At 42.4% G+C, this 26,979-nt stretch overlaps 2 protein-coding genes across 7 annotated transcripts in view; both read right to left on the bottom strand.

The window, feature by feature from the left end:
- Window positions 1-914: 914 nt before the first annotated feature.
- On the bottom strand, window positions 915-8,442 carry LOC309338797 (amine sulfotransferase-like). Of its 2 annotated transcripts, none has more exons than XM_081856258.1 (7): window positions 8,332-8,442; window positions 6,636-6,780; window positions 5,036-5,244; window positions 3,377-3,503; window positions 2,521-2,615; window positions 1,578-1,758; window positions 915-1,202 (listed from the first exon to the last, which is right to left on the bottom strand). In XM_081856258.1, the coding sequence occupies exons 2-7, from the start codon at window positions 6,775-6,777 to the stop codon at window positions 1,078-1,080; spliced, it is 879 nt and encodes a 292-aa protein (XP_081712384.1). In that variant the 5' UTR covers window positions 6,778-6,780; window positions 8,332-8,442; the 3' UTR covers window positions 915-1,077. The 2 variants fall into 2 exon arrangements, with proteins under 2 accessions (XP_081712384.1, XP_081712383.1); XM_081856257.1 differs by having other exon boundaries at window positions 6,636-6,784; window positions 8,332-8,438.
- A 10,232-nt stretch (window positions 8,443-18,674) lies between these two features.
- Window positions 18,675-26,979, bottom strand: part of LOC309338795 (amine sulfotransferase-like) — a 43,888-nt gene continuing 35,583 nt past the window's right edge. For 3 of the 5 annotated variants that reach the window (XM_081856251.1, XM_081856247.1, XM_081856249.1), the window contains 6 exons: window positions 22,963-23,107; window positions 21,718-21,926; window positions 21,054-21,180; window positions 20,190-20,284; window positions 19,330-19,510; window positions 18,675-18,988 (listed from right to left, as the gene is read on the bottom strand). In XM_081856251.1, the coding sequence (XP_081712377.1) occupies window positions 18,864-18,988; window positions 19,330-19,510; window positions 20,190-20,284; window positions 21,054-21,180; window positions 21,718-21,926; window positions 22,963-23,104 (879 nt within the window). In that variant the 5' untranslated portion in view covers window positions 23,105-23,107 and the 3' untranslated portion in view covers window positions 18,675-18,863. Of the gene's footprint in view, window positions 18,989-19,329; window positions 19,511-20,189; window positions 20,285-21,053; window positions 21,181-21,717; window positions 21,927-22,962; window positions 23,108-24,689; window positions 24,843-26,979 lie in introns of those variants that run through there. The other 2 variants (XM_081856248.1, XM_081856250.1) reach the window with 2 other exon arrangements.

Below are 26,979 nucleotides of genomic sequence, written 5' to 3' on the forward strand. Positions count from 1 at the left end.
TTAAATTTACGGCATGTAGTGCCTTGAAAGAGAATATAATGAAAATGATCTATAGGTGGTACATGACCCCAGTCAAGCTTGCAAAGATATATCATCTGCCCAATAACAATTGCTGGAAGTGTAATGAATGCGAAGGAACTTTTTATCATCTTTGGTGGACCTGCCCGAAGATTAAGGCCTACTGGGAAATGATCTATAATGAAATTAAGAAAATCCTTAAGTGGACATTTGTAAAGAAATCAGAGGCTTTTCTCCTGGGCATGGTAGGCCAAATGGTTCCAAAGAAAGATAGAACATTCTTTATGTACGCAACAACAGCAGCAAGAATTCTTTTGGCGAAGTATTGGAAGACTAAAGAATTACCTACTCTGGAAGAATGGCAGACCAAGGTGACTGAATTTATGGGACTGGCAGAGATGACCGGCAGAATCCGTGACCAGAGGAGCGAGACAGTGGAAGAAGACTGGAAAAAATTCAAAATCTATCTTAAAAATTGTTGTAAAATTTCGGAATGTTAAGATGTCAAGGGATTGGATATAAAGAATTACAGCTGTAAAAATTGAAATTTAAAAAAAAACTTTAAAGAGAATTAAATATAAAAAGGGATGAAGGATTGCTAAAAAATTTTAAAATAAGGATGCAGTGAAGGGGAGGTTTGGGGAAGTCGTGTTATGTTTGTCTGTTTTTTTTTGTTTATGTTGTAAAATTAATAAAAAATATTTTTTTAAAAAAAGGAATTTGTTTTGTTTTGACTATGGCAGACCAACACGGCTACCTATCTGTAAATAATCCAATGGTAACCTCATTATAACACTGCCAAATTAAAACACAATTACTAATCCCAATAGATTCCTTAACATTTGCATATGGGGTCAGAAATTAGGACATGTTGGAGTGTAGATAGAGAAGAAGCGGACAGTACAAATGTAATTTTATTGTGGTGTTTTTAAATAATTAATGCACATATTTGAACATTAGGAAGCTATTAAGCCACATGAGAATATTCTGCTGAATCTTACAAATAGGGCTGGATTAAATGCATACACTTTAATTCCTCCTTCCAAGCTAAAGGCAGACTCATGATTCCTCATGGATGTCGCAGCAGAACTTGATGGGCAGCTTTTCCATTCTCTCCTTAAAAACGCTGTCAAACCTTTCACTTTGTGCGACTGTCATCATGTTCTTCCAGTCTCCAACAGTGCCTGGCCCAGGAAGCAGACAGAAAGAACGTGCATTGTGGTGGTCAAATAAATATCCATAACTCCAGATATATTCCATCCCTAGATGCACTTGTCAGGTGAATATGTCAGGAATTCTGCAAGCAGCACCAAGTCAGTTTGATCTACCATTAACTTACCTTTGTGAAGAAAACCTCCTATTTAAACAAGGAAAAAACAACAGGGAAAGTACATAGAACAACTCTAAAATTAGGAAATGACAGAAACTGAGAGTTTCATGAAGCCTGGAAAATAAAATCACCATTACTTGGTAGTTATCACATATCAGTGTAAATATCAGGTGAATCTGTAGGGGATTCTACAAGCAGCACCAAATCAGTTTTTCTACCATTAACTTACCTTTGCGAAGAAAATGTCCTTTGCTGTGGTCCATGAGATCTGGTGGAGAGAACTCATAGTTTGCCCTGGGATCTGCTTTCATTTTATTAAATGTAGCCTGATCCACAACAACATCCACCTCCTTTTCCGTCAGTCTCTTTCCCAGGAAGTTGCATAATTTCAATACACAGCTTCTCAGATCCTGAAATGGAACGTGGTTTTAATGTCAGGCCATCCACAATAGAGAAACCTGACAGCCTGGAGACTAAAACTCATGGAATAGGCAGGATTACAAGCAGGGAAAACAAGCAGCCTGCATCTTTCTTTGCCTAGTTTGGAATAATTGCAATTGCATTATACTTTCATTGTTGCTTTTATCCCATGAGCCATGCAGAATGCTTTATATTCCGGGGCAGCTCTGAGCAGTGGAGTAGCGTGGGGGGTGCAGTGGGGGCCGGCCGCACCAGGCGCAACATCTGGGTGTTAGGGTTAGGGGGCGCAAATCCACAGGTTAGGGGGCGCAAATCCATGGGTTAGGGGGCATAAATTACTTGCCTTGCCCCGGGTGCTGACAACCCACGCTATGCCACTGGCTCTGAGTCCACAAGTAAATAACTAAATGTCCCTGTTGCAGACACAAAGGGGGTTCTGTGACATCTCTCCTCAGCATCAGAGGGCCTGTGAAATGACATATCTTGCTTGGGATCATGACACTTTATTTATAGCCCCATAATCCCTCAGGGGAAATGGTTACAGTGCATTTTTTGCAGTCTAGGGTCTGAAAGCTGCACCCGAATCCATGGCCTGCTCGGCTTTGAAAAATCTTTAGGAAAGGAAGCGAGACTAGCAGGGGAAGAAGCAGCTGAGGGCACTTGAATAATCAAATTGCTTCCTTCCTCCATTTTGTAAAGGAGAGTTTTGATGGATGTTTAATATTAGACCGGATAGCATTTTGATAACTTACCTTCTTCATTTCCTCATAGGTAAGAAACAGAATATTGAAGCCATCCTTGTGAGAGTACCAGCCTTCTACATGGTCCAGCCATAAACTTGCAAGTACTGATGTGAGAGAAGTTGATTTGGCATAAAATGTAGATCAGATTTTTTTAAAAAAACAACATTCAGAGAGAAGCAGTACGAACATATAAAGTCCATTAAAACAATTTAAAGAAATCATTTTAAGAACCAGCAGTGGAACAAACCATTAAACAGAAGCTGAATTAAAACCATCCACCTTCATCAAACACTTTCTCAGAGAAAAAATTTGCAGAAGAGTTCTGCACTTTAAGGCTCCCTGCTGTGCTTCCAGGCAATGTGATGGAAGAGTGATGGGTGGGCTGAGATCAGTCTAGGCTTCCTCCAGCCCCCTTACTTCCCACGCTGGCAGTTTCCTTATATGGTGTGGAAGTTAATACTTGCAATATTTGGAGACACTGTCTGGGTTTCTGACTTAACTTGACACAAATCTCTCCACTTGATTAAGGATTAGGTCTCCACCTTGTAATGATGTGTAGCTGCTGCATCCTGATGCAGACAGCATTCAAATCCACCTGATTTCCTTTGGTAGTTAGCCAGATCTATACCCTCCCTTCGGCATCAATGGACACCAGTCATCAGTGGCATAAAATGGTGTAGTTGGAATCTCAGTTGGAGACGCTTTGTGATGCATGGATGTGGAATTTCCTCAGAGTAACCTATGGCATCAGACATGGCATTCTGAAAAGGTTCCTTAACACAGAGAGAAATTCTTTAATCTGTTGTCAAAGGATAAAGATGAAGGGACAAGAGTGATTCATTTTAGAGCAGCAATTCATCCTTACCCTTCCCTGCCAAAAACCTCTCCATGAAAATTCCAAAATCTTCTACTTCTTCTAATTTGACTATAGTTTTGGAAAAATGGTAAAAGGAAACCAAGACATCCTTTGGGTTTCTGGACACATAAACAACCTGCAGGAATAACAACAAATTCTTTTGATTTCTTAAATAATAAATGGATGGATCTCAGATATCTCTTCTTGTGGATTCTTGGTGCTTCCAAGTTGCTTTACAGCCCTGGCAGCCTCACCCTCTTTTGCAGCATGAATGTCACATGCACAGTGCAATCCTATGGTGTCGAATGAGCTTATTCTTATCAAGTGTATTGGATGGCACCCTTGTAACGAATGCCATTTTTTTTAAAAAAAATACATATAAATATAGACAACCAAAATTACAAAAGAAAATTACTTAATAATGATAATAATGAAAAAGCTAAAAAACAACAAAAAATATCAAAGTACATGGCATAAAACATAAGAAGAAGGATGAGAAAAAAAGGAAAAGGGAAAAGGGAAAGGGAAGAAGAAGAAGAAGAAGAAGAAGAAGAAGAAGAAGAAGAAGAAGAAGAAGAAGAAGAGCCAGAACACAGAAAGGCTCATCAAGGTCACAACAGATCATTATTCTTATCAATTCTCTCTATCTGCATTCCAAGGAATCCCTCATTTTGGTATCAGGGAACATTTCTCTATGCGGTATCATTCTAAACATAACCAGGTCTTTCTTGTTGAAACCTTATCCCCTAGATAATTATTTATACATTCCCATTCATCTTCATCATCTTTTTAGGTTTATCTCGTATTGCATCTGTCAGCTTGGCGAGCTCCAAGTACTTGTACAACAAATGCCATGTTTTGAATGGGCTGAAGACCACCACATAAAATGGATGCTGTTGATGAACTATTCACAAATCGTGCTGATCAAAGAGCGAATGGAATGTGCATGTTCTGGCAAAAGTACTGTACCTGCAAGGAAGTGGAAAGACTGGCTGTGCAATGCTAGTTACAAACAATGAGTATCGTACTGTGCCGAAAGTTACAGAAGACCAGGTGCAAACCATGAGAGTTGTGATATGCCAAGAACATGCTAAGGGTGGAGGACTGCCAAGAACATGTCAAAGGCAATGAGAAATGCCAATATTCAGATGTGCATCAAAAAGGACTATATAAGATCAGGCTTTTCAGGAGGGTTGGTGTGTTGGATGCAGCCAGGATCCCGCTGTCTGCCCACCCAATCCAGAAGAGTGGTGAGTGTATGTGTGATTGTGTGAGAGACTGAGTGCATGTTCCCTTATCTTGTTATGTGTTCTGCTTGTTAATCAATAAAGCAATGTTATGTAGAAATCCCAATATATTGGTTGTCTGACTGCTTACTTGTGTTCTGCCTGAAGTGCACTGAATCTCAGATAAAAGAACCTGTTTTATTCTTAACACCCTCCAGGACTTTTACTATGGTGGAGCATAAACTCTGTGCTGTTTAGGAGTCATGGGAATTATTTCAAGCTCAGGGTGCACAGAGCATTATTCATTCATATGGACAAAGGAATTGCAGCTGGATGAACTTCCCTCAAAAACGGAGAAATGTTAACAGAATCTGAGATGTTCATTTAAAGAAGGCAAGACAAACATTGAATATGATCAAATAATAAATGTGCTGTTTCCTACTTTTGCTCTTCTGTTCTTTAACCCTTTGGGTACTAAATAGTAGGGTAGATGGGAAACAAAGAGGCGAGGTGATGGACGACTGACATAATCCACATTGCGGATATTGTACTCCAGCCATGGAGCCCTGTCTAGTAAGTCGACTTTTTCAGTTCCATCTCGGTGACCTTCATGATAAATCAAGCTCAAAATATTTTGGGTCCATATTGTGCCTATAAACGAGAATAAGCATACTTAATTTCATTCATATGGGGACATGGGTGGTGCCATGGTCTAAACCACAGAGCCTAGGGCTTGCCGATCAGAAGGTCGTGGTTCGAATCCCCACGACGGGGTGAGCTCCCATTGCTCAGTCCCAGCTCGTGCCCACCTAGCAGTTCGAAAACACATAAAACTGCAAGTAGATAAATAGGTACCGCTCTGGCGGGAAGGTAAACGGCATTTCTGTGAGCCGCTCTGGTTCTCCAGAAGCGACTTGCCGTAGATTCCCACGTGTAAGAAGACTTTTTAACCGTGGAAAAGAGGTTAAAACGTCTTGGGTCATATTATACGCCCGGTACTGGCGTCGTACGGCGGGCTTCGCAGTGGGAGAGGACTGCCTGGCGCGGAGCCTGCCCCCCCCCCCATTGCTTCGGAAGCAGCAGCAGCTGGTGGCGGGCTCTGCTCAGCGCCGGGTGGCTTTCTCCTGGCGAAGAGCTGCCCAGCGTATTAAGCAACTGGATGTATAAGACGAACCCTGAAATTGCAGCTGCCAATTTGGGGGGGTCGTCTAATATGCCCAGTCGCCTAATATACCGGAATCTATGGTAGTCATGCTGGCCACATGACCCAGAAACTGTCTGCGGACAAACGCCGGCTCCCTCGGCCTATAGAGCGAGAAAAACCAGAGTCATCCACGACTGGACCTAATGGGAGATCTGGGCCAGAAATGAGAGAGAGGAAGGGAATCAACAAAGCAAGCAGAGGCAGATTTAGGGACCTGGCTGCACGGGTTGCCAATGCAATCAATGCATTCTAGGAACAGGAATATTGACAAATGGCCAGTGGGACAAACATAATAGGCAAAAGGCAGTTGCAGAATCCTTTCTACATGTCACCCAAGTCCTAAATGCCTATACAATGCAGAACTTCCCCTCTCTCTACTCTCCCACTCCCAGTTATTGTGTCCTCCCCACCCCACCAACCCTCCAAGGCAGATTTGGGGAACACTGGGGACACAAGGGGAGAGAAGAGTGAAGGAAGTTCTGGTGTGGAAGTGGAAGTTATTGCATGTAGGGCACAACTGCATTGGATACGGACCCCCCCCCCATGATTGGCAAAGCATTTGAATGTTTTTGATGTCTATTTATGTTGTTTTCAAAACCTCAAACATGGTGAGAGTGGTGGAAAACACATTATTTCATCTCTTTTTAAAAAACAAATCAGAACATGGCCCAGTTCACCTTTATGTAACCAGGTAAGTTCCATACTACCCACATTGACCTCAATTTTGCATTTGGTTTTAATCTTGTGTTAGGATAATACAGATACTATGTAGATATATGTGGGTATCGAACAGGGTTGAATTGAAATGATGGTTCAACCTACGAAAAGGTACTCTTACCTGATTTTGGATAAGTGACTATAAATACATCACTGTCTCTTATTTCAAAACCCTCCAGGGAATCTAAGTACTCCGCTGAAGTAAATACTGGCTGGAAATAAAATCCTTTGTATGCGAAAAGGTATTTCTCGTCTGGTTGCATTGCCTGCCTAAGAATAAAGAGAAGAAAATAGTTCTCTCTATTATACGACAATGGGGAATCACAAAGAAATAGAGGTGTCATTTTGTGAAATCCTACTCCTCTTGCAGACCCCATAGCAGAATCCCATGCTTCTCTTCCATCACAGGTGAGCAACATAAAGGTCCATCATTTAAAGAACAGAGACTTGACCCATCACTGAGGCAACAAAGCATTATTTTCCCCCTGCTTTAAGTGTTTTTTAAAATGGTCTGCTTTCAACTCAAAGCTGGCTTTGCCCTACACAATAAGGCTTTTCTCTCTCACCCTGATATAGTTATTTCTCAAGTGCATGTATGCAGCAGGCAAAATAGCAGCCCTTGGCCTCACTTTATGCTGCCTGGCATCATAGTTTGGTCAGTGCTGCTATCCTGACACTAATTCTTGTACTCAGGGGAGGTGGGAAGGAAGCAAAAAACTGCTCCCTGCAAATGGTTCCAGGGGAAATGAAAGATGGAATCTGTTGGCAACTCTTGCCCAGTTCCTCCTGGGTTCTTGATCAGCTTCAAGAAATTGGGTGACGTATTTTCTGGGCCTCCTGGGACCAAACCATAGGTGTGCCTGGGGACCACAGGGTGGCAAAGAGAAAGGTATTCTTCACCGCCCATCTGGCTTCCATTGCCAGCTCTGGCTGAAACTGCTGCTGGAATGTGGTGCCCAAGGACGTTCCATGGAGGGAATGCTGCCCTCAGCTTCATCTATGATAATACAGAGAGTTGGCTAGACATACAATGGGCCCTCTAGGGCAGGCGTTCCCATACTGATACACCACTGCCAAGACAGATCTTTCTTCTTTTTTTGCCTCCTCCCTGCGCCAATTTCTCTCCTCCCACGTAGCATCTGACAAGGAAGGCACTTGCAAGGGTGGGCTCAGTGCATGGTATAAGGAGGCGGGGAATTGTTCTGGGAGAAAGTTCAAGGCTCCGTTGGGTGCTGAGGAAACCAAAGTTGTCGCCAGTGTGTTGCTTGTCTTTTACACCTGTTGGGACATTTCAGGCCATAATATAGAATATGATGCATGACATCGAGATATACTACCTTGTGTTATTATAGATGAATGGGTGCTTTATAAACATTTAAATAAAAATAAAATCCATGGCTTAAAAGTGATAAAGAAATAAAGTGCCATGAAGCCTGAAAATCACTTTAATTCTCTATATAAGTCTTGTGTTTCAACGCTAAGAAATGCAACAATCGTTTAGTGGAAAACATTTTATGTACAAAATATATTTTCCAATATATAAATTAAGGGTTGTATCCGATGCCGAATGAACTGGGTTCCACTTGCCTAATGAAAATTCACATTCAGTCCCCTCAAAATAACTATTAATCTCTAGTAGCACAAATGTTGCACTCTGACACTATAAAAGAATATGAACTGTGACGAGAGTTTCCATGCATCTGATGAAATACCTTATTGCCCCTCAGAACTCTTGCAAGAAAGAGTAGATTAGTTGTTTGTCATTCAGTAGTCCTGCTTTTCCCTGGAAAGTTTAATTTACAAGAAAACTTACCTACCTTTTGTTTTTAGAGTTAAAAAGTGTGCAAGAGAGAGGGAGAGACCGATCTCTTCTACAGCTTGGAGTATTTCAGCTTTTCAAGGCTCACGTTCAGAGCTCTCAAGGAAACTGCTTTATAGAATTCTGTTAACTAATAAGAGTTTGAGTAAATCGATGGCTCCTTCTTAGTAAATCATTCCTGGCAAGTTATGCAAGAAAAGAATGATAACACAGGAGCATCAAGGCATAAAAGAACAACAGGGGAATAACTTGTTTCACGCACATGCCTGCACTCACTTACACCCCGATAATGCCCACTTTAACTCTTCTCACTGCGAGAAGTGAGGTTACAGGGAACAGACAGAGGGCCTTCTCGGTAGTGGTTCCTGCCCTGTGGAATGCCCTCCCAGCAGATGTCAAGGCAATAAACAACTATTTCGCTTTTAAAAGTCAACTGAATGCGGCCCTTTTTAGGGAAGTTTTTAATGTCTGATGCTGTATTATTTTTAATATTCGTTTGGAAGCCGCACAGAGTGGGTGGGATATAAATAAATTATTATTATTATTATTATTATTATTATTATTATTATTATTAAACTGACTAAATAATTAGCACTGGTTGTTTTAGAAATCTGTCCAAGAAAAGTAGCAACCTTTTTCATTTGCACACAGCATATCTGAGATCAAATATGACTCAAGCCCAAGAATAAACTTTCAAATCCAATATATTGGCAGCAATAATTACCACCCTTCAAAGATTTTGAAGGATTTTCAGAGTCCACATCAAGATGGACAGCTCCCAGTCATTTCAGCCAGAATTCCATGAAAGCTATTTCCCAGTAAACAGTGCCACATGCAGAAATGGCTCATTTTGTTTTTGTTTATCATCTAAAGCTAATGTTTTCAGGAATACCTTTGCATAGAAAATGCACTTGATGGCTTCCTATGTTCTACTTGCTAAGCTGTCCAAATTTATCCTGCAAACTGCTTTCAATGTCTTGGGCTTGGGCAGCTCCACAATTTTGTCTACCTCCCATACCTCAGCTTTCCCCCCACAAACTCACAGGGTGTTTTTTTTATACAATACCCCTGAGGTTCTTAAAGCACCGGGCTCTGCTAGGGGCGCCATGGAAGATGGCCGACAATACCATCTCTTCAGCTCACACAAGGTAATTAAGGGCTTGAGATGGGAGTCATCAGCCTCCCAGGTTTCTTCCCGGTGGAAGGGAATATGCAGTCTCATCCGCAGCTGCCCACAAACCACCCCCGAGTTCGAAAAGAAGGAGGGGGTGGGGGCACTGGGTGGAAAGCCCTCGAGTGAGCTCGGATCTCCTGGACACTGTCTCCATGTGCACTCCAAGTTCCATTTCTTAAAATAAAAGATTGGATAAGATTTATGGACATGCTTCGAGCAAAGAAAGGGTATTTTATCTGCTAATTAAGCCAGCCACTGAGGTGCTAAGAGTGACGGATTGGAAGAAAGATAACATCAAAGAACAGCAGCTAAGCCGGTATGTTGAAACGGAAAGGAAAGAAGGGGGGATAAAACTTTTTGTTTTCTTACTACGATACTACCTAACAAACCCACCACCCTCCAGAAGAACCGTCTTTTACTACATATAGCAAGTGAGATTGGAAAACATAAAATGTGTGGAAATAATAATATTAAGTAAAGCCTTTGTTTCTTGAAATATTTGGAAGAAGATAAAAGACTTTCTTGTGACGCACAACTTAATCGGGATCCGCCATTACGAGACAGACTGCGCTGCAGAGATTAATAGTCATAGGGGGAGGCGAGCTCTTACTTTGTTATTATATCTGCATCTCAAGTTCGATTTGGCAAATCTTCCCTGGAAAGACTAATGTTTGCTGCAACCTGTCTGAGAAAATTAATAAGCAAACGCCTAGATTCTATTTCATCAGAACTGAGATAAGATGGCGTCTGCCATCCGAGAAGGACTTTTGGATGGATTCGGCATAAATACTAGCGCGTGAGGACATACTGCAAATAAAAGACTTACCGGCTGCAAAAGAAAAGGGGTGGAGAGTCATACAAAGTTCACACAGAAGTATAATATTGATCATTTCAGCTCACCTGTGGAAACAACTCAGAGGCTATGAAAGAAGAAGGATAATAACAAGAAGATTTAAAGAAGGGACTAGTGGACACTCAAAGAAGTAGAAATATGAGATGATTGGACCCTACTGAATTTGAAGCATGGGAACCCCCAACAAAAAAAATATAATTTGGCAAAATATTTGGACTTTATGATATATATTTGTATAATTTGGAATATTTAATGTGATTTGATTGGATTGTTAAAATGGAAAACTTAATAATAATTTTTTTTTTTAAAAAAAGAGAGATTGTGAAAGCGCAGTTTATTTTATGGTTGCAGGGTTTTTTATTTGAAATGATGGCAAATCTCAGCTGTGTTTCCTGATAAATGATACTGACTTCATATGTTGGGGTGATAGATGTTTCAAAGCCCATACAAACATTCCTGGCCGATAGATATTGGTTTCCTGATGTCCTTTATCCATCAGCTTTAGTTGCCAGGCAGACTGTAATAATACTCCAGAGCAGGCATGGGGAGTAATCTGATTAATGCTTTAATGCAAGTCCACTTAATTTCAACTTCCTTAAACGGTATGTGAACAGAAACACAGCTGCAGTTCATCCATCAAAATTCACACATCTTCAGATTACGTGTATATTAACAAAAATATTGTGTGTATATATTAAGCATCTTTGTATTAAGCATTATTTGTATATCAACAGAAATGTACACTAAAATGTAGACAATTTTTCATGATTTTTTACTCTTCTTCTCCACAAACTGGTACAGAAATACGGTGAACCAAAAAGAACACTGGAAATGTGAGAAACTAAGAGGAAACCCAAACAGATAAGATTCACTCATCCACACCCTTAAAAACATAGAAGAGGCAGAGGCAGTTTTTATATTTGAAAGCGGAGATGGATCCTCCCACGCCTACTGCAGGGAAATTACTTCTTGCCTGATCACGAATGATCACGAATTCATATTGATTTTGTAGGACCATTACAAGGAAATTACTTCTTGCCTGTTGTTCTTCCACTCAGAATCCAATAATCCAATAATCACAAACATCTGTTCCAACAATCACAGCCCTCAACCAATTATTTGCAACGCATGGATTGACAGATACTACAACATATGCACATCCTGTTCTAGAGAAGGACCTGAGCAAGCAACTCCATTCAGAATACTGCTTGCTTGGTTCCAACACAGCTTTAGATGGACTGCAGCAAATCTCTCGAAATTTCTCGACTGCAACACAGCTTTAGATGGACTGCAGCAAATCTCTTGAAATTTGGGCAATTGGTACACACATGCAAGATAGAGAAAAAGTTTGTATAAATATTCTCAAGCTGGAATCAGACTCAGTTCACCATTGATGTTCCAGCAGAACCTGTAGAGGAGCCTTTCCATCTGCTTCTGAAAAACACTCTCAAAGCTTTCACTTTTTTGCAATGGCCATCATGTTTTCCCAGTCTCCAAGAGTGCCTGGCACTGTGGTGGTTAAATAGATAGTTGTAACACCAGTTTGTCACAAAATGCCATCCCTAGGACGTCCGGGTTGGTGCCTCTGGCAATGGCGGAATTCCTCTGATCGGGAGGAATTTGCTCCAGGGAAATCAGGGTCTGACCACCACGGCAAATATTTTTTGCAATATTTCTTTGACTTTTACAGAGCTTCTTTAAATGCCACTAACATTATTTCTCTGTCACTTATACCTTCCCAATAATCCACCAGCTTTCCCCAGTCCTCGATAAACTTTTAATCTCGTAGATATCTGACCTTTCCTGTCAGTTTATCCAGTTCTGCATAGTCCATCAGCTTCATTCTCCTCTAGTGTTGGTACTTGTTCCTGTTTCCAATTCTGGGCCAGCAATATTCTCACCGCTGTTACTGCATATTGAAATAGTTTACAGTCCTTTCTATTTATTTCGTTTCCTGTAATTCCTAAAAGAAAAGCCTCTGGTTTCTTAACAAATGTATATTTCAACATTTTCTTCAATTCATTATAGATCAGTTCCCAGAAGCTCTTCACTTTTTTACATTCCCACCACATATGATATAAAGTACCATCCTTTTCTTTACATTTCCAACATTTCTTACATGTTTTATACATTTTTGCAAGTTTCACCAGTGTAATGTACCATCTATACATCATTTTCATAATGTTTTCTTTTAACGCTGTACATGCAGTAAATTTCATATTTTCATTCCATAGTTTACTCCAATCATCCATTTGTATATTATATCCAAAGTCCCTGGCCCATTTTATCATAACCGATTTAACTTCTTCATCTTTTGTATGCCATTCTAGCAAAATTTTATACATTTTAGATAATATTTTATATTCATTATTTATTATTTCTGTTTGAAATTTTGATTCTTTCTCTGCATAACCATGTTCTTTAAAATCCTTCTTAAACATTTCATTTATTTGTAAATAATGCAACCAATCATATACATGCTCTTTTACCTCTTCATAGGATTTCATTTTCCATCTCCCCCCTTCCTTAACAATTAACTCTCCATATGTAATCCAATTTTTCCTCATATTAGTTTTTTTGACACTCATAACCTCTAGTGGAGACAACCAGTGTGGAATTTTCGGCTCGAGTAGGTTTTTATACCTATCCCAAATTTCTTTCAACGATCTTCGGAAAATGTGGTTCTCAAAACCTAGATAACCTTTCTTCTTTCCAGACCATAAGTATGCGTGCCACCCAAATCTGTTATCAAATCCTTCCAAATCTAACAACTCCATGTTATCTAATTTTATCCATTCCTTTAACCAACAGAGACATGACGCTTCGTAATATAATTTCAGGTCTGGCTGGGCGAAGCCACCTCTTTCTTTCGCATCTGTTAATAACTTAAATTGAATTCTTGGCTTCTTACCCTGCCAGATATACCTTGAAATTGTTCTTTGCCATTCCTTAAAAATAGCCGTCCCTCTGATTACCGGAATTGTCTGAAACAAAAATAATAATTTTGGCAGAACGCTCATCTTTATCGTTGAAATCCTCCCCCACATCGATAATTTCATTTGTCCCCACACCTCCAGATCTTTCTTTATTCCATTCCACACTGGTATATAATTATTATGATATAAATCAGTGCTCTTGGGGGTTAACCAGATACCAAGATATTTCACCTTCTTCACTACTTCTATTCCTGTTTGCTGTTGCATTATTTCTATCGTTTCTTGATCCATATTCTTAGCAATTATTTTGGTCTTTCTCTTATTCAGTTTAAAAACCTGCTACTTGACCGAATCTCTCCACCTCTTCAAGAATATTTTTGGTGCTCTCTAAAGGTTCTTCCACCGTTAAAACCAGATCGTCGGCAAAGGCTTTAACCTTATACTCATTCCGGCCTAATTCTACCCCTTTTATTTCCTTATTTTCCCTTATAGAGTTTAAGAAGACTTCCAGGACCATGATGAATAACAATGGCGAAAGTGGACACCCTTGTCGTGTACCTTTGGTTATCCCTATTTCTTCCGTAGTCACATTGTTTACAATTAATTTAGCTCTTTGTTCAGTATATATTGCCTTTATTCCATTCAGGAATTCCTTCCCCACCTCCATAAAGTCCAAGTTTTTCAACATAAAGTCCCATGATATATTATCAAAGGCCTTTTCCGCATCTACAAATATTAACATTGCTTGTTTCTCATTCCTGGCAAAGTGTTTCCTTTGTCAGCGGCCAGGACATTTTGCAAAGGTCTGTCCCCAACGAAAGGCCTGGCAAGGCATGATGGGGACAGCAGACCACGATGAGGAGGGGGAGAAGGGGCCGGTTCAGGGAAATGAAAAAGCCTGGCTGCCGACCAGCAGGGGCAGCAGCCAGGCCAGCGACCAGTAGAAGTGCCCCAGCCTGACCCTCCCAAGGCAGCTATAGCCATTGAAGTGGTGCTAGAACTCCCAAATGGGCACCCAGTCAAGGTGAATGGTCTGCTGGATTCTGGGCCCTCATGTAACTTCTTCAGTAGAGACTTCGCCCTGGAGCACCAGCTCCACCTGTTGTCCCTAGATTTCCCCTTGCAGGGGACCACCATTGATGGCAGGGAACTACTGGGGGCGAAGTGACACACCAGAAACCGCCAATGCGGATGAGTGTTTCCAGGCACACAGAAACCATTGCCTTTCACGTGGCCACGCTGGCAGGACCCCCAATAATACTGGGAATGAGCTGGGTGGCACTACATGACCCAGTGGTGTCATGGCATCAGCGGTCGCTCACCTTTGGGTCAGCTTACTGCTTAGAACACTGTCTGGGAGGGAAGGAACCAAGAATGACTGTGGCCAGGGTGGCTGGGGTGGCCCTGGAGGAAAAAGGGTGGGTGCCACCACAATATGCAGATTTGAAGGAGGTCTTCAGCAAGAGAGAAGCAGACAGACTGCCCCCCACAGGCCATTTGACTGCCAAATCAACCTGCTTCCAGGGGCCCAGTTACCGGTGGGTAAGCTGTATGCCATGTCCGACTGGGAGATGCAGGGGTTGAGGCAGTTTATTGACAAGAACTTTCATAAGGGAATCGAAGGCAGTGGGGGGAAGTCTAGTGTTCTTTCTGGACAAAAAAAAAAGACAAAAAAAAGAACCCCAATCAGCCCAGATTAGTCGTGGATTACAGGGCTGTAAACCTGGTGTCAGAACCCGTGGCCTTCCCAATGCCCAGGATTGATGATATTTTGACACGTGTGAGGCAGGGGAAGATTTTTACCAAGCTGGACCTCAGGGGGGGCATACAATCTGATTAGAATAAGGGAGGGGGACGAATGGAAAATGACCATGTATGTTCACCTACCTGGGGGCTCTTGAGTATTTAGTTATGCCATTTGGATTACAATCGGGATCCGCCTGCTTTCAATCCTTCATGCACCATATGTTGGGGCCCCTGCTGTACAAGAATTGCGTGGCCTTTTTGGATGACGTTTTAATTTATTCGGAGAATGAAACGCAACACATCAGAGACGTCAGGGAGGTGCTACAGAGATTGAAGAAGCATCAGTTGTGGGTCAAGCTGGAAAAATGCCAATTCCACGCCAGGGAGGTCGAGTTCCTGGGGTACAGGTTTTCAGACAAAGGACTGGCCATGGACCCAGGCAAGTGAAGGCAGTGCTGGAATGGAAGGCCCCCCAAAACAGAAAGGTTCCTAGGCTTCAGCAACTTCTACAGGAAGTTCATAAAGAGCTTCGTTCACTTGACAGCGCCCATAATGGATTGTCTTAGTAGCAAAAAGAAGTTCGCATGGACAGAGGATGTGCAGCAATCCTTTGAGAAACTGAAGAAGGCGTTCGCCTTGGAAGAGCAGCTCCTGCATGTGGATCCGGAGAAGCCCATGAAACTGGAGACGGACGCGTCCAACCGCGCGATTGGAGCGGTACTTTTGCAACCCGGGTCCAAGGAGAACTGGAGACCGTGTGCCTTTTTCTTTAGGAAGCTGAGCAAGTCAGAGCAAAACTACACGGTGTATGACCGAGAACTGCTTGCGATCTACGCGGCATTTCGGCAATGGAGACATCTTTTGATAGGGGTGCAGCACAAGATCCAGGTCTGAACTGACCACAAGAACTTGGAATACTGGCGGACCGCGCGAGTGCTCAACCAGAGACAGATCAGATGGTCCCAGGAGTTCACCAAGTTTTTCTTTGAGATACAATACATGCCGGGAGGGAAAATGTGAGGGTGGATGCACTCTCCAGGAAACCGGAATACATGGAAGGGGAGGGGCCACTGGAGACCAGGCACGTGTTCCCCGAGGACTGTGGGGGGGGAGCATTGGTAGGGAAACGAGAGCTAGCAGGGCTCACCAGAGACGATGAGTTTGCTCAGACTAAAATCAGGGAGCTCAGAGACGGAAAGGAAGACAATGGGGGGGTTGAGGAAAAGGAAGGGCTACTGTACTACAAGGGGGCGCTGTACGTACCATGAGAGACTTTGAGGGAGAAGATACTTAGACAGCTCCATGACAACCCAACAGCTGGGCACTTTGGACAGCACAAGACCACGCTACTTGTCACCAGGCAGTTCTGGTGGCCAAAGGTGAGGGAAGACGTACGAGAATATGTACGAGGGTGTGACCAATGCCAGAGGGCAAAGGGGGAAAGGACTGCTCCCGCAGGGTTACTGGAACCCTTACCTACACCGGAAAGGCCCTGGGAGGTGGTGTCCATTGATTTTATGACAGATCTGCCCAAGTCAAGGGGAAAGACAGCGGTCATGGTAGTGGTCGATCTACTGATTAAATGTGCCATTTCGTAGCTTGCTCACATGCAGTGTCGGCAGAGGAGACAGCCAGGCTGTGGACCACATTTTTAGACTGCATGGCACCCCATTGAGGGTAACTCAGATCACGGAAAACAATTTACCTCCCAGTTCTGGCAGAGACGCATGAGCTTGCTGCAGGTCGAGGTGAGCTTCTCGACGGCGAGGCACCCAGAAACCAACGGACAGGCCGAAAGAGCGAACGGTATACTCCAGCAGTACCTACGCTGCTATGTCAGCGAGAGGCAGAACGATTGGGTAGAGAAATTAGCTTTGGCTGAATTTGCGTACAATAACGCTGAACACGTGTCCACGGGAATGAGCGCTTTCATGGCCAATTACGGGTGTCACCCCAGGGCCTTCCCGGGACGGGGGGAGGAAGGATGGAGTGTACCTGCGGCTGAGCAATTTGCTGAGGAAATGGAGGCCTTACACCAGCAACTCAGGCTGAACTTGGAGCGGGCCAAGGAAGTTTACAAGAGGCAGGCAGACAGGTACCATCGGGAGGGGGAAACCATACGGGTGGGAGACCGGATGTGGTTGTCATCCCAAGGTTTGCCCTTAAAGGGAGGGTGCAAGAAGTTGCAGCCTAGGCGGCTGGGGCCTTTTGAGGTACTACAGCAGGTTAACCCAGTGGCATTTAAACTCAAGTTGCCCGACAGCATGAAGATACATCCGGTGTTCCATAGGTCCCTACTTTCACATTACAGGGAGGGGTTACCACCCACCCGCGGGTAGAGGAGAGGGAACACTGTAACGAAGCTACAGAAATACTCGATTCGAGGTGGCAAGGTCACCAGGTAGAGTACTTGGTAGTCTGGGAGGGAGAACCCAGGTCTGAAAACACTTGGGTCCCTGCTGAATCAATCACTGACGGGTATCTGGTGGAAGAGTTTCATGGTTTGTTCCCGGGTAAGCCCAAACCATTAGCTAGATTCTGGGAGGAAGAATTTGGACCCACAGACTACGAAGGGAACTTTGTGGGTTTTCCTGCCTCCGAAGAGGAGAGAGGGGAGGTGTCCGAGGGAGAAGAATCAGACTGGGAGGTTCAACCAGCTGGAAGAAATCCGAGGGGATGGGAGGCTGGTTTTGAATCCTCAGAAGATGATGACAGTTCTTTCAGGGGATTCCCCGCATCGTCGGTCGAGGAGAGAGAGGAGGATGTATCGGAAAATCGCGCCAGGGGTGAGAGGGGTCCTGAGGAGGGGGTGGATGTCAGGGAACTGTCATCAGTGCCGGAGGGAGAGAGCAAAAGCCAGAGGGATTCCAGAGAGCGTCCAGGGATCGGGGGAAGCAGCCCATCCTCTGGGGAAGAGAATCAGCGTAGCACCAGTGGAGAAGGGGGGCAGATGGGGGAAGTGGCGAGGCGGTCCCATGACTCCTTGCCTGGGACCAGCGGGGAGAGTAGGGGTCCTCCGTTGCCCACGCCCTCCTTGTGCAGAAGGCTTTTGCGCAGAGAGGGTAGGCGGAGACTAGGCGTCAAAGAGCTTCTTTGCTGGAAGAAGTTTAAGAAACGCCCACTGACGGATTCTGCCAGCGACTGAGTCAGCCATGGGTAAGTGGCGTCCGGACAGATAAAGTTTACTTTGGCAGCCCAGCCAGGTGTTTGCACCCAGCTAGGGAGATAGTTGCCTGCTTGCGCACGAGCAACCCCTTAGAAATCATTACAAAGAGGCAACAACGTTGTTCCACAGCAGGCTTGTTCTCTAGACTACTGGCCTTCTCCCTGGGCGAGCGGTGAGCATCCGGGGGGCCACACAGTAATGTGACCCCCCCTCAGGGATGACACCAGGGGTGGTCTGTACCCTGCTTCCTGCACCAGTGCATCTGAGACACCAATAGTTGGTTAGTTTGCTTATTTTAGCAATATTTTTTATTAAATTTCAATTACAATAATCCAATGGTAGCCTCATTATAACATTGCCAAATTAAAACACAATTACTAATCCCAATAGATATCTTGGTATTCCTTAACTTTTGCACATGGGGTCACAAATTAGGACATGTTGGAATGTAGAAAGAGAAAAAGTGGACAGTACAAATGTAATTTTATTGTTTTTTTTTAAAAAAAAAATATTGCTCATATTCGAACATTAGGAAGCTATTAACCCATCCATATGAAAGTTTTTTGGGTTTTTTTTTTTTACTAACTCTTACAAATACGGCTGGATTAAATGCATGCAGTGCACTTTATTTCATCCTTCCAAGCTAAAGGTAGACTCATGATTCCTCATTGATGTCCCAGCAGAACTTGAAGGGCAGCTTTTCCATTCTCTTCTTAAAAACACTGTCAAATCTTTCACTTTGTGCGACTGTCATCATGTTCTTCCAGTCTCCAACAGTGCCTGGCCCAGGAAGCAGACAAAAAGAACGTGCATTGTGGTGGTCAAATAAATATCCATACCTCCAGATATATTCCATCCCTAGCTGGGTATATGTCCCTCAGTGTGAAAAAATTTCCACACTCTAGATTGGAAAGACAAATATGCCACCCTTAAATATACATATTTAGAACAAGGAAAAAACAACAGGGGAAGTACATAATAGAACAACTCTAAAATTAGGAAACACCAGAAACTGAGAGTTTCATGAAGACTGAGAAAATGAAATCACCATCTCTTGGTGCCTATCAAAGGTTTGAGATTTTGCAAGCACCGCCAATTCAGTTCGACTGCCAGTGACTTACCTTTGCGAAGAAAAGGTCCTTTGCTGTGGTCCAGGATATCCAGTGGCATGAACTCATAGTTTGCCCTGGGATCTGCTTTCATTTTATTAAATGTAGCCTGATCCACAACAGCCTCCACCTCCTTTTCAGTCAGGCTCTTTCCCAGGAAGTTGCATAGTTTCAATACAGAGCTTTTTAGATCCTGAAATGGAACGTAGTTTTAATGCCAGGCCATTAACAATAGAGAAACCTGACAGCTTGGCGACTAAAACTCATGAAATAGGCAGGATAGCAAGCAAGGGAAACAAGCAGCTTGCATGTTTCTTTGTCTAGTTTGTAATAATTGCCATTGCATTATATTATTAATTATATTATATTATATTATATTATATTATATTATATTATATTATATTATATTATATTATATTATATTATATTATATTATATTATATTATATTATATTATTATACTCTCATTGTTGTTTTATTCCATGAGCCATGCAGAATGCATTATATTATGGGGCAGCTCTTTCAATTGAGCCCACAAGTAAATAAATAAATGCCCCTGTTGAAGACACAAGGGAGGTTCTGTGAAATCTCTCTTCAGCATCAGAGGGCCTGTGAAATGACATAGCTTGCTTGGGATCAAGACACTTTATTTATAGTGTGGGGAAATAGTTACAGAACAATATTCACAGTCTAGGGTCTGAAAAGGTGCTCCTGATTCCATGGCCCACTGATCTTTTTTAAAAAAAACTTTAGAAAGGAAATGAAACTAGCAAGGGGGCACTTGAACGATCATATTGCTTCCTTCCTCCATTTTGTAAAGGAGAGTTTTGATGGATGCTTAATATCAGACTGCATAGCATTTTTATAACTTACCTTCTTCATTTCTTCATAGGTAAGAAACAGAATATTGAAGTCATCCTTGTGAGAGTACCAGCCTTCCACATGGTCCAGCCATAAACTTGCAAGTACTGATGAGAAAGAATTTGAGTTGGCACAAAATGTAGATCAGGTGATTTTTTTTTGAAAAACATTCAGAGGGAAGCAGTACAAACGTATAAACACCATCAAAACAATTTAAAGGAATCCTATTAAGAACCAGCAGTGGTACAAACCATTAAACAGAAGCTGAACTAATACCACCCAACCTCACCAAACACTTTCTCAGAGAAAGAATTTGCAGAAGAGTTCTGCATTTTAAGGCTCCCTGCTGTGCTTCCAGGCAATGTGATGGAAGAGTGATGGGTGGGCTGAGATCAGTCTAGCCTTCCTCCAGCTCCCTTCCTTCCCACACTGCCAGTTTCCTTATATGGTGTGGCAGTTAATACTTGCAACATTTAAGAGACTGTGTCAGGGTTTCTTAGTTATTACTTGACACAAATCTCTACACTTGATTAAGGATTAGGGGCTGCACCTTGTAATGATTTGTAGCTGCTGCATCCTGATGCAAAGAGAATATAAATCCACCTAATTTCCTTTGGGAGTTGGCTAGATCTATTCCCTACCTTCTGCATCAATGGACACTAGTCATCAGTGGCATAAAATGGTGTAGTTGGAGTCTGAGTTGGAGACTCTTTGTGATGCATGGATGTGGAATTTCCTCAGAGTAACCTATAGCATCAGACATGGCATTGTGAAAACGTTCCTTATCACAAAGAGAATTTCTTTAATCTGTTGTCAAAGGAGGATAAAGATGAAGGGACAAGAGTGATTCATTTTAGAATAGCAAATCTTCCTTACCTTTTCCAGCCAAAAACCTCTCCATGAAAATTCCAAAATCTTCTACCTCTTCAAATTTGACTGCCATTTTGGAAAAATGGTAAAAGGAAACCATGACATCCTTTGGGTTTCTGGCCACATAAACAACCTGCAGAAATAACAACCAATTCCATTCTATTGCTGATCTTATTGTTTCTACTGTTTCTTTTGTTTTGCTTCTGTAGTTATTTCTGTGGTTGTGAAATGTGTCTGGACCCAAGTTGTTGAAGAGGGATATATATGCCTAAAATAATAAATGGATGGATCTCAGATATCTCTTCTTGTGGATTCTTGGTGCTTCCCAGTTGCTTTATATCCCTGGCAGCCTCCTACTCTTTTGGAACATGCATGTCACACGCACAGAGCAATCCTATGGTGTTGAATGAACTTATTCTTATTATGTGTGTTGGATGGCATCCTCCAAGACTTTTACTACGATGGAGCATAACATCTTTGCTGCTTAGGAGTCATGGGAATTATTCTAAGCTCAGGGTGCACAGAGCATTATTCATTCATATGGAGAAAGGATTGCAGCTCGATGAACTGCCTTCAAAAATGGAGAAATGTTAATGGAAACTGAGGTGATCATTTAAATAAGCAAGACAAACGTTTAATTTTATCAAATAATAAATGTGCCATTTCCTACTTTTGCTCTTCTGTTCCTTAATCCTTTGGGTACTAAATAGTAGGGAAGATGGGAAGCAAAGAGGCGAGGTGATGGGCGACTGTCGTAATCCACATTGCGTATATTGTACTCCAGCCACGGAGCCCTGTCTAGTAAGTCGACTTTTTCAGTTCCATCTCGGTGACCTTCATGATAAATCAAGCTCAAAATATTTTGGGTCCATATTGTGCCTATAAATGAAAATAAGCCTATTTCATTCTTTCATTGTCATGAATGTACTTAGTACTTTGCAGAGTGAAATAACTGAGAACAACATGTCTCAGCATCGAGGAGGTTACTGTTGAATTGCAACACTGTTAAAGAAAAGAAATGAGGGAGAGGAAGGAAGTCATGGGAAACACAGCAAGCAGAGGCAGATTCAGGGATCTGGCTGCACAGGTTGCCACCACTATGATATAAAATAGAAAATGGGAGGTGGGGGGCACTAAAGTTTGGTGTCACACAGACCACCACTGCATTAAGGGCAGCAATGGGTGATTGAGGAAGATTGACCAAGGCTTCCTTGCCATTTTGGATGAGAAAGGCGAAGTTCAGCTAAAGGCTTCATAGAATTTGAGGATTTGGGAAGATAGAACAAAACTGGCAAATAAGTTCCCTTAATTTTCAGAAAGCTACCAAAAGCTCTATTCCAGATTCTTTGCAGCACATTATACAAATGATTGTCAAAGTCCAAGGAATAATAAAAAAAAAACGTTGTCTGGTTCTCCAAAATACTCCAAAGAAGAGTGAAGGAAGTTCTGGTGGGGAACTGGAAGTTATTGCATGTGGGGCACAACTGCATTGGATACTGGCAAAGTTGTGGCAGATAAAAGCTGAAATAAAGAGTCATGGGATGAAAGCTTTTTAAGAATAGAATTTTACAAACACTATTTTACAACCACATACAAAATCCTGAAAGTCAGTAAATACAATAAACCCTTAGCAAGCAAATTTGAATGTTTTTGATGTGTATTTATGTTGTTTTCAAAACCTCAAACAGGTTGACATCGGTGGAAAACACATTATCTCCTATTTTTAAAAAACAAACAAACATGACCCGGTTCTCCTTTATGTAACCAGGTAAGTTCTACACTACGCATATTCACCTCAATTTTGCATTTGGTTTTAAACTCGCCTTAGTATAATATGGATACTGTTTACATATATGTGGATATCCATCATGGTTGAATAGCAATCATAGTTCGTCCTATGAAAATGCACTCTTACCTGACTTTGGATAAGTGACTAAAAATACATCACTGTCTCTTATTTCAAAATCCTCTAGGGTATCCAAGTACTCCACTGAAACCAAATCTGGCTGGAAATAAAATCCTTTGTATGTGAAAACATATTTTTCATCTGGTTCCATTGCCTGTATAAGAATAAAGAGAACAGTTACCTCTATTATGCAACAACGGGAAATCACAAAGAAATAGAGGTGTCATTTTGTGAAATCCTACTGTTTTTGCAGATCTCATAGCAGAATCCCATGCTTCTCTTCCATCACAGGTGAGCAACATAAAGGTCGATCATTTAGACCTTAGAACAGAGACTTGGCTCATCACTGAGGCAACAAAGCATTATTTCCCTCCTACTTTATGTCTGTTTTGTTTTTGTTTGGTCAGTGCTGCCATCCTGACACTCATTCTTGTACTCAGGGGAGGTGGGAAGGAAGCAAAAAACTGCTCCCTGTAAATGGAGCCAGGGGAAATGAAAGACTGAAGTCTGTTGGGAACTCTTGCCAATTCCTCCTGAGTTCTTGATCCACTTCAAGAAATTGGGATGACATATTTTCTTGCCTGCCTGGGGCAAAACCAGTTTTTCTTTCAGTGTTAGCCTCTGACTGTTCCTGGGGTCATAGGAGAGATTGTTTCTGTTCTACTCTCTCGACGACAAACAGTGCATGCATGTGTGTTTGCAAAATGAGTGGATGCTGGATGAAGGGGACACATGGCTCTGTGTATGTTTGAGGTTGAATGGATGTCGAAGAGGGGAAAGAGAGACAGGGTGGTAAAGAGAAAGGTATTGTTCACTGCCCATCTGGCTTCCATTGCCAGCTCTGACTGAAACTGCTGCTGGAATGTGGTGCCTAAGGACGTTCCATGGAGGGAATGCTGCCCTCAGCTTCATCTATGATAATACAGAGAGTTGGCTACACATACAATGGGCCCTTTAGGGCAGGCGTTCCCATACTGAGACACCACTGCCAAGATAGATCTTTCTTCTTCTTTTTTTGCCTCCTCCCTGCGCCAATTTCTCTCCTCCCATGTAGCGTCTGACAAGGAAGGCACTTGCAAGGGTGGGCTCAGTGTATGGTATAAGGAGGCGGGGAATTGTTATGGGAGAAAGATCAAGGCTCCATTGGGTTGGGTGCTGAGGAAACCAAAGTTGTCGCCAGTGTGTTGCTTGTCTTTTATACCTGTTGGGACATTTCAAGCCATAATATATAATATGATGCACCAAATCGAGATATAACACCTTGTGGTATTTTAGACGAAAGGATGGCTTATAAAGTAAATAAAAGAAATAACAATATTCAGTTGCTTATAATTGATAAAGAAATAAAGTGCCATGAAGCCTGAAAATCACTTTAATTCTCTATATAAGTCTTGTGTGTCATCGCTAAGAAATGCAACAATCTTTTAGTGGAAAACATTATATGTACAAAATAGTAACAAGAAAAATACTCTGGTTGATTTTCCAATATATACCGTAAATGAGCAGGGTTCTGCTTGCACAATTGGAGTTCACATTCAATCCCCTTAAAAAAACTTTTAATCTCTGGTAGCACAAGTGGTGCACTCTGTGTGACACCAGAAAAGAATATGAACTGTGACAAGAGTTTTCATGCATCTTGTTGCCCCTCAGGACTCATGCATGAAAGAGTTGATTAGTTGTTTGTCATTTAGTAGTCCTGCTTTGCCCTGGAAAGTTTAAATTACAAGAAAACTTACCTACCTTTTGTTTTTAGAGTCAAAAAGTGTGGGAGAGAGAGGGAGAGACCGATCTCTTCTGTAGCTTGGAGTATTTCAGCTTTTGAAGGCTCAAGTTCAGAGCTCTCCAGGAAACTGCTTTATAGAATTCTGTTAGATAATAAGGGTTGGATTAAACCGATGGCTCCTCCTTAGTAAATCATTCCTGGCATGTTATGTAAGAAAAGAAAGGTAACACAGGTGCATAGAGGCAGATAATGTAAAGAATAACAGGGGGAGAACTTGTTTCTTTACACAGCCAATATCAACAGTGGTCTTCGTCCGTTTAAGAAATAAAAGCAGTATTACATCTGGTCTGCTAGTAGAAAATGGGCTCAAATGGTAAGAGAGACCTGAGATTCACCAATGGATGTCTATTTGTACACACATGCCTGCACTGACTTACACCCCAATAACACCAACTTTGACTCCAAAATAATCCCTATTTGTTTTAATAAAACTTACTAAATAATTAGCATGGATTGTTTTAGAAATCTATCCAAGAAAAGTAGAAACCTTTTTCATTTGTGCACAGCTTATCTGAGATCAAACATGACTCATGTCCAAGAATAAACTTTCAGATCCAACAGATTGGCAGCAAGCTTTCCCACCCTTCAAAGATTTTGAAGAATTTTCAGAGTCCACATCGAGATGGACAGCTCCCAGTCATTTTAGTCAGAATTCCATGAAAGCTATTTCGCAATACACAATGCCACATGCAGAAATGGCTCGTTTTGTTTTTGTTTATCATCTAAAGCTAATGTTTTCAGGAATACCTTTGCATAGAAAATGCACTTGCTGTCTTCCTGTATTCTCCTTGCTAAACTGTCCAAATTTATCCTGCAATGACCACTCCCGACATCAAATTGTGGCGCCTTTTGCATGGTCACGTTCAGACCCCCGGATCCCAGTGAGATTCCTGGTAGTTTGGGCTGGCTTCATCCTCCCTAGGCTGGATACCTGAAGGTCTCCACCTACCTCAGCCAATCGCCCAATCCCGCCTGGGGAGGCGTTGCCAGGGGATTGGCCAGGTAAGGGGAGGGACCATCCTCTCCACACAACAGAAGATGAATCTTACCTCTGAAGCGGCAGTGGCGACAAGACTGCGATTCTGCAGCCTTGGGTGGCAGTTTCAGGCCTTGGGCGGAATCCTTTAGTCTATCTTCCTAAATGGGGTGCGTGTGAAGCGGTGACCCACGCCTCCCTTGTGGCAGTGATACTAGGGTTCCCCGTTAAAGGGATCTTGATGGGAGGCATTGGCCATACACCAAGAGGTTCTCATTGCTCTCCCCTCCAACGGCGGTGAAACGGGGGGCAGGTTCTCTGCTTGAATATATGTTCTCCAGAGCCAGCCCAACCCCCCCACATTCTGGATAACCCTAAAGTCTCCCAGATCCCCGGCTGGGGATTGGGAAGGATAAACGCCCAATGCCTGAGCCACGGTCTCCCTACATCTGAAACTTAATAAAGTTGTGGCCAGTTTTAATCCCATAGCACGTTGTCTTGAGTCATTATTCCATTCGGGGGTCACCTGGGGTTGGGGGGACTCCGCCTGCCCACGTAAACCACTTTCAATGTCTTAGGCTTGAGCAGCTCCACAACTTTGTCTATCTCCCCCTACCTCAGCTCTCCCCCCACGAAATCACGGGGTTTTTTTATACAGCACCCCTGAGATTGTGAAATCGTAGTTTATTTTATGGTTGCAGGGTTTTTTTATTTCAAAGGATGGCAAATCTCAGTTGTGTTTCCTAATAAATGATGCTGACTTCATATGCTGGAGCGATAGATGTTTCAGTATCCTTACAAGCCATTCCTGGCTGATAGATGTTGGTTTCCTGGGTCCTTTATCCATCAGCTTTAGTTGCTAGGCAGACAGCAATAGTACTCCAGAGCAGGAATGGGGAGAAATCTGAATAATGTTTTAATGCAAGTCCACCTAATTTCAACTTCCTCAGTCTGTGAAGAGAAACACAGCTAAAGTGCTGAGATAAGATGGGGCCTGGCACACTTCCCCTGTGCCGATGGACGCCTGTGCCAATAGAAAAAACTTGAGCTCTCTTAGCAGAGTCCTTAGCAGAGTTCTGCAGCGGTAGAAAGTGTTGCCTTGTGTGTGGATAATAAATCAGACTGAATGCAGGCTTCTTGCTAATCTCCAACAGTCTTTAATGAGAAGAAAAACATCATAAACCAGCCCGGCGAGAGAGCAGGCATTCCTTCATCTCTCAGCCAAAAACGAAAGGAAACTCACACACAAAGAAAGATTCCCGTATGT

The sequence above is a fragment of the Podarcis erhardii genome, assembly GCF_964252035.2.
Source record: "Podarcis erhardii genome assembly, chromosome: 3".
Classification (NCBI taxonomy): Eukaryota; Metazoa; Chordata; class Lepidosauria; order Squamata; family Lacertidae; genus Podarcis; species Podarcis erhardii.

Bases quoted from the DNA above. Each gene is read 5' to 3' on its own strand.
- LOC309338797 (XM_081856258.1), bottom strand. From the start codon at position 6,777: ATGCAACCAGACGAGAAATACCTTTTCGCATACAAAGGATTTTATTTC. The intron at 2,616-3,376 runs GTAAGGATGAAT...CTCTCACATCAG, and splicing joins GAGGTTTTTGGCAGGGAAGG to TACTTGCAAGTTTATGGCTG. The intron at 1,203-1,577 runs GTAAGTTAATGG...TTCCTGGGCCAG, and splicing joins AGGACATTTTCTTCGCAAAG to GCACTGTTGGAGACTGGAAG.